Source organism: Anas platyrhynchos, chromosome 3 (genome assembly GCF_047663525.1).
Source record: "Anas platyrhynchos isolate ZD024472 breed Pekin duck chromosome 3, IASCAAS_PekinDuck_T2T, whole genome shotgun sequence".
Lineage (NCBI taxonomy): Eukaryota > Metazoa > Chordata > Aves > Anseriformes > Anatidae > Anas > Anas platyrhynchos.
Window position 1 is genome coordinate 96,382,155 of NC_092589.1, and position 12,397 is coordinate 96,394,551.

At 43.3% G+C, this 12,397-nt stretch overlaps 1 protein-coding gene across 2 annotated transcripts; it reads right to left on the bottom strand.

Annotated features, from left to right (window-relative positions):
- Nucleotides 1-378: 378 nt before the first annotated feature.
- On the bottom strand, nt 379-8,716 carry TMEM14A (transmembrane protein 14A). 2 transcript variants are annotated; one of them, XM_027455111.3, is made up of 5 exons: nt 8,581-8,716; nt 6,609-6,694; nt 5,023-5,124; nt 1,982-2,069; nt 379-996 (listed from the first exon to the last, which is right to left on the bottom strand). In XM_027455111.3, the coding sequence occupies exons 2-5, from the start codon at nt 6,682-6,684 to the stop codon at nt 957-959; spliced, it is 306 nt and encodes a 101-aa protein (XP_027310912.2). In that variant the 5' UTR covers nt 6,685-6,694; nt 8,581-8,716; the 3' UTR covers nt 379-956. The 2 variants fall into 2 exon arrangements, with proteins under 2 accessions (XP_027310912.2, XP_021123567.2); XM_021267892.3 differs by lacking the exon at nt 8,581-8,716 and adding an exon at nt 7,335-7,402.
- Between the last annotated feature and the right edge of the window lie 3,681 nt (nt 8,717-12,397).

A 12,397-nucleotide genomic window follows, 5' to 3' on the forward strand; every position in this document is an offset into this window, starting at 1 on the left:
GTGTTTTTTTGTTGTTTATTTTTTATTTTTGGGTCAGATATTCCTTAGAAATTTGAGCTGCTCATACCTTGTCTCCACCTACACGTAGGCTCCTGCCAAGAATAACAAGCTTGGTGTTCCGATGGATTTGTGCAGCGTTAAGATGTGATGTCTGTGCTTAGAGATAGGTGGCCTTTATAATATTATAGTAATGTTTATAATATATACTCATTTTTATATAAGCATAATTATATAAAAGTATATATACTTATTTTTATATAAGTATATATATATTTGTAATGCTATATATATATATGTATATATATATATAATAACAGGGACACTAAACCATGTCCCTTAATGCCACAGTGGCACGTGGTACAGTACATACAACTGAGAGAAGCTTTGAACTTTTTGTTTTATTTGAACACTGATAAAAATTTTTACACTTAGAATTAGTGGAAGAAGATGCACGTGTTTGAAAGGAATGTGGGTTTTCCAGTATTGGACAGTACAGGCACACGTCTTTATTGATTACTAACTGACAATATGATTAGGATGGATTACTTAATTACAGAAGTTACAAATTTATGGTTCAGAACAATTTATCTTTTTAACATAATGAGATATTTATGTGTATGTTATCTCAGAGATACAGTGCAAGACGAATGCAATTTCCTGGGGTGCTCAGCACCTCTGAAAGCTATCAAACTTACAGGTATAGATCCCTTGAGTTAACAGATTGCTTAAATGGAAGATCAAAACACATCATCAACAAAATATTTGTTTCAGTTTTTTAAAAAACTTGCAAAATACCAGCAAGTGCCAACAATTAAATTACAGGTACAGATTTTTTACAGAAAAGATAAATGCAAATTAAGACTTGTGTTCAAACTTGTCTTTCAAGTACGGAGAGCCTGCCTCTTTGTTAGGTGGGTGTGACAGTCATACTTCGATTCTTAAGTTGCTAAATTCTCCTACATCAGCATAAAAACAAGCCTCAAAATCATCAGAAGGCTGTAAAAACAAAGCACAACAAAGCCTATAAGTATGGCTGTGCACAAACAATGAAAGTCTTCATAAAATAAGAGCACATTTACAAATATCTGACACTAGAGTCTGTAGTAAGCAAATTTTCACAATGTCTCAATCTAGAGCTCAGTGTCCATTGAAACAGTCTGCCTAGGCTTGAAAAGAGATCCACAACAGAAAATAATATTTTCCAGTTTAAGTCCTGATTCAAAACTTTTGCATCTGATTTTTTCCTCCCTGTATGCATTACAAATAAATCAGTTAATGGAGTTACATTAAGTCTGGTGACAAAGAAGCGACAGTCATTCTTCCTTCAAAAAACAGTTTCTGACTTAGAGTTGAAAAAAAAATAATACATTATTCACTCATAGGGGGAGAAAAAAAAAAGGTTTCAACTTTCTCCAATACAGAATATTAAGTTTTTCAGAATATCAAAATAAACAGCAGCATTAGAGAAATCAGGATGGTTAGTAATATAATTTGCAGTAATACTGACCAAAGTGATTAGGACAGCTCAAAAACATCTCAGTTTTAGCAGGTGCTGAGCTTCCAGTACTTTTGAATGTAGTACTTCTACGTCAAAGTGGTTTTCTTTCTTTTTTTTTTCTTTCCTTTTTTTTTTTTTTTTTAAAGATGTTAAGATGTTGTATGACGTTTGATGTCTGGCTTTATGCATGTCTGTTTGGAAACACTGAGGCTTACCTCAGGTTCTTCGAAAAACCTTATCGATAGGCATTAATATTTAATTAATATTTCTCTGCTGAGAAAGCCCGTTTCTGATGTATCTGCCTTGTGAGATGAAAGAGCTGCTTAGTGGAAATGGGAGCGAGACCTCTAAACTCACTTCACTTAGTTTTCATAGTTTCTGTTAACAGTAACCTCTACTGACACTGGCCTGAACTGGATGTTGGGTGACAACTATTTGAAAATCAGTGAAATCTTTACATTAAGATCCTCAATAGATGCTTACCTCAGGCATGCTACCAGTCCAGCTGGCATTAATTTCTTGGACCTCTTGAACCTCATTCCCATGATAAGGGTCAAAAGAAAAGCTGAAACTGTAAAAGGCAAATCAATATATTTATGTTCTCACTTTTCCCAGTGGACTTTTCAGGAACATGGAGAGTTATCAAAGGTCATTGCTATGTTTTGATATGAGATGCAGTTTAATAAAATATTAGACCAGAGAAAAAAGTCTATAAAAACATTCCTGCTTTTCCAAAATTCTCTAGCTGGACCTCCTTCAGCAGCAAATAGTGTTTCCAGGTGCAGCAGAATGCTAAATCCGCTAAAGATACTAAGCAAGTCTGTCAGACAGTGAAGTGTATCCCTCCGTATCTACATTCGTGGGGCTACAAATGAAGTATATGAAGAATCCTCATTGTAACACTAACATTTATGCTGAGTTACAGGTACAATGTCTCATAAATCCCACCACCCTAGACCAACGCAACTGTTTTTCTTACTAGCAGTTCCAGCAGCTAGAGCATTCAACTTTATCTAATTTCTTTTTAGAATGCTCACTCTTATTTGCTAAGCCTGAAAAACTAGACTTGAAGCTTTGCTACTTATTTTTGCTACAGAATATGGCCATCTCCTTTGCTACAAGGAAGCCTTCCTCTTGTCCTTCCCAGTAACAAGAGGTGGACAGCCCAAGAGGGCATCGGATGCAGTGTTAACAGCAGAGAACAAACATCATGAAAGGAATTATATCATCTTCCTGGAGCTCTTCTACCTAAAAACAGAGGTAGCAATGAACTGCAACCAGGCATGGGGATTTCAAATTGAATTAATGACTACAGAGTGCTACATAAATAAATGAGAAGATTAATAAGAATAGATAAAACTGCAAAGGTAGCCAGCTAAATTAAAGAACCGTCACCTGAAATGCTTCCTAGAAGTGGGCAGAGAGGCAGCACGGGCAGCTATGATTTATCACTCTTGCAGCTGAAGTAATGACAGCTGCATAAATCTCCTCCATTTTTATGGAGCAGTTAAACCATCTTGCTAACTCTCTTCCAGCTCCGCTATCTCCTCCTGTGAACAGAGCTGTGCTCACAGTAGCCAAGAATCAGTTTTAAACTCATTCTAACATTATACGACAAGCTCTGCCAGCTGCACACATCTTAGAAAACTCTACCAGCTAAGCATGTGCACTCATTAAGGGCACCCTGCTCCATTATCCCTTTCTCTTATTTTCTGGTCCCATAGTCTTGATCCTCTCAGGAATGTCTGAAGAGCAGACTGTTCCACGGCGTGTGTCTCATCTAGAGCCCTGAGTATATTTACAGTTAATTAGAAGCTATAAAGCATGTCTAGCCTGTAATGTTCTTTCTTCCAGTTACTAATATTCGGCTTTGCAAATGTGCTGGTGATTTTTTAAGAAGTTCGTCTTTTAAACCTGATTTTCAAAAGTGCAAGACATTCACTATTTCAGCTGAAATCAAAGAAATTCAATAGATATTCAACTCAGTAAATCAGACCCAGAAATTCAATATGCCAGATACAACAAGTTGCATTCTCAATAGCACTAACTGTTGCATACTGAATTTCTACACCTACTGCAATCACATTTAGTAAAAATTGTTTACTCTTCCACTAATTCTGTATCCAAATTCATGTTTCACTAACCCATGTAAGTACAATACTGGATGATGCTTAAAAGCATGTCACAATGAATGATTACAAATTCATGTAGACTTAAGGTTTTGTCTTCACTACAAAAAAGATTTACTTTTTTTTTTTAACTGTGGGATAAGTAATATGTGCAAGATCACGACTGCAAAACTAGAATATCCAATTTTAGGACACTGAGGAGAAGATCAGATATGCTATGACCACCTTTGCTAAAAACCCAGTTGGTGTGAATGCGCTTTGCTAGAAATGCTATTCAACTTTGTTTTGAAATGAAAGTTGTTATAGCTATGGTTGGTTTAAAGCATAAAGCCAGCAGAAACACTCTACTGTAAGTTCTGACTACAGTCAGAAAAAGTGATTGTGGGCTCACACAATCTGGCTTCACAGAATCACAGAATTTCTAGGTTGGAAGAGACCTCAAGATCATCGAGTCCAACCTCTGACCTAATGCTAACAGTCCCCACTAAACCATATCCCTAAGCTCTACATCTAAACGTCTTTTAAAGACTTCCAGGGATGGTGACTCCACCACTTCCCTGGGCAGCCTGTTCCAGTGTCTAACAACCCTTTCGGTAAAGAAGTTCTTCCTAAGATCCAACCTAAAACTCCCCTGGCGCAACTTAAGCCCATTCCCCCTCGTCCTGTCACCAGGCACGTGGGAGAACAGACCAACCCCCATGCTTAAATGTATCTTAACTGTATTTTTGCATGGGAAACCACAGCCTCACCATCAGTACTAAACCCATGAGTGACACAAGCTCCCAAGAACTCCTATTGCAAATTGGTTACGTGAGGTGAATGCTGTACCCCTTAGAGACTCTAGTTCCTTACCTCCATGTGGGTTTCATGGCAAGCTTGCTAGGATGACAACTACTGCATAGCTTGCACCCTGCCTTTCTTGGCAGAAGAAAACCACAGTGTCAACTCTTTCTTTGAGAGTCGAGGAAATGCTGCATTATGCAAGACCAGATCCCGCACCACCTTTGCTTCTCAAAACAAATTCTAACCTCTATCTCTAGTGAGATAATAATACTGAGATAATAACGCAGATATCTCTAATGAGAAATCTCTTCCATGTTTCCCAGCTGGATTTCACAATATGTACAGCGTTACGTAACCACCTAATAAGAGGAGGCACTGCCAGGTGGTAGCGCACACCTGTTGGTTTTGTGCGAATGACCTGCCTTATCTTGCAAACAGTTCCACATTTGAGCTCTTGAATTCTGCAAGCTAAGCTAAAGTGTCTAACTCTATTTAAAAATTAACGTTTAAACTCACACATGGTCACAACTCTCAAAGAGACTATTACAGGCACTTCAGTGACCTCCTTTTTTTTTTTTTTTTTTTTTTTTTTTACTGGAGTAAAACACTTACACAATGATATCTTCACATTTTTCGGATCACATGTCACACAGTAAGCTCCATACCCAGCCACAGAGCCAAAGGTAAGACCAGCAGCTAAAGAGATTTTACTACCTGCAAGAAAACATTCAAATGTTATTTCTCCATACAATGTCTTGAAGCTCAGGCTGTACACAGTAACTCTCGACACAGCATTATCCAAATATTTTAAAAACAGAGCTGCTTCTGCCACTGTGCAGCCAACTCACCCTGTGCAAATAGAGAGGCAATATTTATGTAACCCTTCTTACTCATTCTCTTGCATAGCAATGAAGAAGAAACTCAGCTTTTTAAATTAACTTGACATCTTCCTACAGTGCTATTATAAAACTGGTTCATAAAGTTTAGAGTTTCAGTAATATACTTTGGTTTCCGAATATGCATTTTACGTGACACCACACGATAAGTGTAGAATCAGCAGAGCTGGCAATATCTGGGTTAATCTGATCCCAAAATGATTATAAAGGAAGAATCTAGAACCCCAGATGTCATATAGCTCCCAGTCCTGTTATATTGAATGTTATTAATCAAGAATCTACAAGAAAACAGAAATCATTACCAAGAAAAAAATCACATTTACCACAAGGACTGACCAACTAGTAAAAAGAGAAGAGAACAAGTGAATGGGATATTCAGTGAGCGCAGATGGGAGCGAGGAAAAGAAAAAACAAAACAAAACAAAACAAAACAAAGACACAAGTGTTTTCAAAAAGTCAAGATATAAAACAATGTCTCTAGGACCAAAGCATGCACTAATTTTGCAGGGAAACAGTGATCCTGAATCCTAAGAATCATGACGGATACCACCAGCTGGGTACCAGCTCCTGGTGCAATGCCATGGTGAACAAGAGTGATGTGCTGCTGGGGCATGCTCTTTGCGGGACAGCTAACAGGCAGCAAGCCTGGAGCTCAGGCTGCCTGTCCTCAGTACCACTGCGACCTCTGCTGGGATGCTGTGCTCAGCTCAGGAAGGACGCCGCTAGCTGGACCAGTTCATAGAAAGCACTACAAAAAGGACTTGAACACAGGAAATGTGCACATGATAATCTAAAGCCTACATGTTTACCTTAGAATGAAAATTAACATCGTTAAAAATTCAAGACATAATTAACCACCAGATCAGAATAAGTAAATAAAAGGTTTTCTCCCTGGTGTGCATCTGGAAATCTCAAAATCAATCCAGGATGATTTTCCTCTGAAGAAAACAAATTTTAATCAACGATAATCTACTATGTTTAAGACAGAAATGATTAAAGGAAATGAAAAGGCCCAAAATATACCGAGTGTCAAAAATAACATGACAGCAGCTTTTAGCCCTGCAAACAAACTCATTAGTTAGATAAACAGAAAAAAGTGACCATTTAAGCTGACCCAAGCAAATTCCATGAGATTCAGTTAATTTATAGCAGTGCAGGCTGGATTTAAGATACAGATGTGTTCACTACAGGAAACGTTTCATGCCTTTCACCATTTCTTTTTCATAAAGTGTATCAGAGAAGAAACTCAGACTGCCAAATCTCAATGTACCAGTATTTACCTTTACAAGTATATGAATTTACCTTTGCGAGTATATCCTACAACACCTCCAACAGCCAGCAGTGCAGCATATGCAAATCCAATCCAGTCAATAGCCATGGTCCCAACCCTGGAGGAAAAACATATTGAAACTGAAGACAAACAAGTTCCTTCCTCCTAGTAAAATAATCATTATTTAAAGTATTCTAAGTAACACTACACTCTTATAAGTTGTGTTTGATTATTGTGTTACTACTGTGTCAAAACATTTAAAGGATGAAGGTGTGTCTGTTAGCTGTTGTATTATCTTTGCACAAACTGATGCTCTTCCTTACAGCTCAGTATAACATATACAGTTAGGTATAACATATTTCTATCAGGCCGTTCCAGGACAAAAATAAAACAAAACAAAAAACATATTCAAGCAATAAGCTTGACACTACCCCAAGTGTCAGATTTGTTACGCATGTGCTGCATGGTTGATCTGGACATAGATGTGCTGAGTGCACAGCTTAGTGCTCTCTCAACCAGGATGCACATAGCGTACTCCAAGCGTACTCACAGGCCCTACAACACCAGCATGAAGTGGGAAGTTTTCGGAGCCTTCCCAAAGTTTCCAGACAGTTCACACAGGCTGTTTAGGGGATGTTTTATATATATATATGTGTGTGTGTGTGTGCGTGCATGCATGCATGTATGCGTATGTATGTATAAATATATATACATACACATATACGAAAGCATTATCCTATCTATGTCTTTTTTTATACCTTTTAGATTATGACACCTGGTCTGAAGCTGGGCTTCTGTTCTCCAGAAGCACGTTTAAGTCCCTGTACCACTGACTCCTTTGGTTCCTAAATCAAAGAATTATTAAGGTTGGAAAAGACCTCCAAGATCATCTGATCCAACCATCCCCCTATGACCAGCGTCACCCACTAAGCCATGTCCCTAAGCACCACATCCAACCTTTCCTTGAACACCCCCAGTGACAGTGACTCCACCACCTCCCTGGGCAACCCGTCCCAGTGCCTGCCTGCTCTTCCTGAGCAGAAATGTCTCCTCATTTCCCACCTAAACCTCCCCTGGTGCAACTTGAGGCCATTCCCTCTAGTCCTATCACTGGTTACCTGTGAGGAGCCCCCAGCTCCCCACACCTTCCTCTCAGGTAGTTGTAGAGAGCAATGAGGTCTCCCCTCAGCCTCCTCTTCCCCAGACTAAACAACCCCACCTCCCTCAGCTGCACCTCACAGCACTAAAGCCCTGAGGGGCAGTGTCTGGCAGGTGCTGAAGCAGCCCCACAGCCCTCACTGTGCTGCTGCCCGGCCCCTGCCCAGCTCCCCAGCCCGGGGACAGGTCCCTGCAGGAGCCCTGGTGGAAGGGAGCCATCCCACCTTGGTTGTGTGGAGCACCTCACAGGACCTGCAGTAGCTCTAAGAAATAACCCTTTTTCACAGGTGGCACTTAAACCGACCTTCGAACGCCTGAAAAACGTGATGTGTCACGCACAGCACCCACGGGAAGGCCCCACCGCTCCCTTCCTTCTCCCACATCAATCTCAGTGCACCCTTCCTTCCACCCGCGGCACCGTGTCTGGTGTTAAGACGGCAGCAGGAAAACGCACACACTCGTCACTTCATGCCAAGCTTTTAATATCAAAACAAGCAACTCAGAACGAGCCCTATATTGTCCATAACCCCCCGGGGAAGGAAGACGCAGGGCTGCACCAGGACCCGACCAGAGCCTGGCTTCCACCCACCCCCTTGCTGCCCCCTCGCTCCCCGTTCCCCCAGCCCCCGGCCCTGCCCGGCTCCCCGCTGCAGCCCTGCCCGGCGCCGGGCCTCGGCCTCCCCAGCCCCAAGCTCCGAGCTCCCGCTGGCGGCGGCGGCTCCCGCGGCGGCCCCGGTGCCGCTGCGGGCAGCGAGGAGCCGCCTGCGTGGCAGCCCCCGGCCGCAGCAGGGAGGCAGCGGAGCCCCCCCTCGCCGCCCGCTCGCCCCCCGGCCGCTCTCCCCGTACCTCGTCCCGCCGCCCTCCGCCCTCCCTCCGCTCCGCTCCGCCTTCCCCGCTGCCGGCGGGCGGCGTGAGGCGCTGCGGGGTGCCCCTGGCTCCCTCCTCGCTGCCCCTTCCCCGGTTTGTGCCCCTCGGCGGGGCCGAGGAGGAGCGAGGAGGAGCGAAGGGGCTGGAGGGCGCCTGCCGCCATCATGGCGGCGGGACCCGGCTGCGCTATGGCGCGGCCATGAAGGGGAGCGGTGTTTTGGGGGAGTTTGGCCGAAACGGGGAGGAAAAACGAAATGTGGGGACAAAACTGGGGTGGCACGGAGGGCAACGGGGCTCTGCGCCCCTCAGCGGCAGCCCACGGCTCTGCGAGGGTCGTCTGCTGCTTGGTGGAAGTCCTCGACCTGCAGCGAGAAGGATCTGGGCTTTAATTTGGGATTTTAAGTCTGAAACCCCCCTCAGAGCCACCCTGCGACCCAGCACGGAGGCTGGTCCCTGCTGTGCCCGCAGCCCTTCACACAGGGTTGTTCTTCCCTGTGTTAATTGCCCAAGCCAGCCCCGGTCCCTGGCCTGCATCCTTACAAGCGGAGGGCTGTCTGCATGCAGACACGCAGGCAGGATGCTGATTTTGTTTGTTTGTCCAGGGAAAGCGGCAGACCTAAACCCCGAGACTCTGATGCTACACATGTAGCTCATTTATGAAGCCGTTTGACGTGGTTATTCTAGCGGATTCCCTCCTCATCTGCTGGCCTTGTTTGTTGGAGCTGTTCCACTATGGGCTATTTTAGTGCGTTTTTTTCTCATCCCCCTCAATATTCCTTTAGCTTTCTCTCAAACAAGCTGTTCTCGACCGGTGCGGGACATGTCCTTCAGCTCAGGGGTGCCTGTCTGACATTCCCCACACTTCCCATTGTTCCTGCGAGCAGGCCGAACGTAAGCATGGCCGCAGGGGGAGACGCACAACGCCATGTAATCGGACTTGGATACCTGCCTTCTTCAGGGGTCATTTCAGAATCCCTGCCAAAACCTTGTTTTTCCTTTAGATGTCTTTGCTTAAAGGTGTGGGAGTTTTCCGCTCCAAAGAGTTCGCTGGAAAGTGAATCAGTACTCTCATTAGGGTTAACGTACTTTATTTCCACTACTAACGTTCCATTTGTTTTTTCTGTTAGCGTTTAATTGTTGGGACACAAACCCACTCCATGCGAGCTGTCCAAGTCTGTCTGCTCAGTGGAAAACAGAACCGTTCTCCTTATCTCACAAGTGTCTGTGGGAAGGAAGAGGAAAGGTACAGCGACATTGGAAAACAAGCACAGGACACTTGAGGGCAGGACGGCTCCAAAATGCAAACCAAAAGAGGATTTGTGAAGCTGAGGCCCAGATAGCTTGGATTTCCTTATGATGTATTCTGAGACTTGCGGCTCTTGAAGAGCACAGCAAAATAAACAGTGGATTAAACTGAGTAAAATCATATAGTTCTGTCTGAGGTGGCTCCAAAGAGGAACAAATTCAGTGTCTCTTGGCACCTACAGGATAATGACCAGTTGTGGTTACTGATTCAATGACACTCCTCACTGATGACTGGATAGCCCAGAAGTCTGGGCTAAATTTGAATTCTCATAATTACACTCTGCTTGTTATGTTCTCCTACACTTTCAATTATGAAACATATTTGGTATTGTTTTCCCTAAGCTGTTACTTAAACTACTGTCTGTTGTGAAACCATTCCCTCTCCTGGGGGAGGTTTTTAGTGGGAGGAGAATTCATTCAATTAGTTTGTTGGTAACATGGCAAATCATACCCCGCGGTCCTAACAGCGAGGTATAACAGAGCTTGCAGCAAAGCTAGTGTTAATGTTGCTTAGCACTTTCTATTCTCATTTTCAGTTGTTCCTAACTGCCAGTTTGAGCTGAAATTTCCCCTGTTGGGTGTCTACTTCCAGCTGCTTTATTTTAGCTTGTTTTGGTTATTTTGTCTTATGTTATGATTTGTTTGCTTTGTTTTTGGAGAGTTCCATTTACAAGAGCTGAGCCAACTACAAGGATGAATTTAGGGGAGAATACACGTTTTTGTCCATTATAAACAGAACTGTTTCATTGAACAGTTTCTAGCATCTCTCTGGTTTGGAAAAGCAGCTTTCATTTTTTGCTTTAATTTCAGGGATATGCTTTTCATCTTCATGAAAATGAGACCTGAAGAGAGAAAGGGATAAATATATTGACAGGAAGCTTCTCAATATTTTACAGGCAGTGCCCAGAAGTTTCCATCTGTATTGATAATATGATGCCTTTTTTAGGCCCATCTGCATTCATGTCCAAATGTATATACTCTCTCCAGAGAAAGGCTGCACTTCTGTCTTGATTTACAAGTGTTTTGTATAAAACAAGAAGAGTAGAAGGGCTTGGGATGCAATGTAACAGCTCATCTCCTTCTCCTTGAACGTTTTTGCTTGGCTACCTGTTGTTAGGGTACTGGCAGAAAGGATCACACACAAGACCCATCTCCTGCTATAAGCTGCTTATAGCTTTTGCTGGTCTTCCTATATGAACACTGAAGACTGTAAGTAGGGTTTAATGCTAACTGGCTGATGTAGTCGCCAAGCCTCTTTCCATCATATTTGAAAAGTCCTGGCAGTCAGGTGAAGTCCCTGGTGACTGGAAAAAAAGGGGAATATCACTCCCATTTTTAGAAAGGGTAGAAAAGAGGATCAGGGGAACTAACGACTGGTAAGCCTCACGTCTGTGCCCAGAAAGATCATGGAAAAGTTCCTCCTGGAAGCAATGTCAAGGCACATGTGAGACAAGGAGGTGATCCAAGACAGCCAGCATGGCTTCACCAAGGGCAAATCATGCCTGAAAAATCTGGTGGCCTTCTGTGATGGGGTGACTGCATCAGTTGACAAGGAAAGACTGATCGATGTCATCTACCTGCGCTTCCATAAGGCCTTTAACATAGACCCACATGACATCCTGATCTCCAGATTGGAGAGGGATGGATTTGGTGGGTGGACCATTCAGTGGATAAGGAATTGGCTTGAAGGCCGTACCCAGAGAGTGGTGGTCAATGGCTCCATGTCCAGGTGGAGGCTGGTGGCGAGTGGTGTCCCTCAGGGGCCTGTCCTGGGATCGGTACTGTTTAATATCTTCATCAATGACATAGACAGTGGGATCAAGTGGAGCTGGTGCTCTAATTTAGAGGCTCGCTGCCAAAAGGGCCTCTTAGTTTCTGATTCTCCTTTCCAGTCCCTTATTTTGTTCAATAAAGGTACATGTCCACGTGGACCCTGCAGGCTGACAATATCCAGCAGGATTTTATGGTGACAGCTCCAGAGTTATTGGGTTCTTGCTGCCTTTAGTACCGGAGGGATTAAGGAGGACAAAATGGAAGAATGTGATTGTGATATGCAGGGATTTGACAGAGCATGTGTAAAAAAAATGGTTTCTGCCCACCAAGCATGGTCAAAGGGCTGTAGCAGGGGTTAAGAGTGAGTGATCCAGCTGCCTTGGGTTCTCATCGGCACAGAGGTTTGCTTTTCCCGACTGAGTTTTCAAAAGCTGATAGAATGTGTCTCCTGAAGAAATGGGGATTTTTCCCTTCAGTGCCTCGGGAATCCTGGATTTAAATAAACCCAGATTAGGACCACTAGCTGTGCTGGGCTTCTGTCCCACATTTCCCATCTTTCTTAATAGATATGTGGATTTAAGGGTCGTTCAGGAAGTCGGAGTGAAACCCCACGGGATTTCAGACTCATTTGAAGCGGCTTGTTTGTCATTGTGTGTTGTTTGTAGCTGGCTGAAAGCAACTCGTGAAGATGAAAGTTTCTTGGGAGGGAGGAGGGAAA

Coding starts and splice junctions, on each gene's coding strand:
- TMEM14A (XM_027455111.3), bottom strand. CDS start 6,684: ATGGCTATTGACTGGATTGGATTTGCATATGCTGCACTGCTGGCTGTT. Junction 5,125..6,608: donor TGTAGGATATACTCGCAAAG/GTAAATTCATAT, acceptor GTTTTCTTGCAG/GTAGTAAAATCTCTTTAGCT. Junction 997..1,981: donor GGACTGGTAGCATGCCTGAG/GTAAGCATCTAT, acceptor TTGTTTTTACAG/CCTTCTGATGATTTTGAGGC.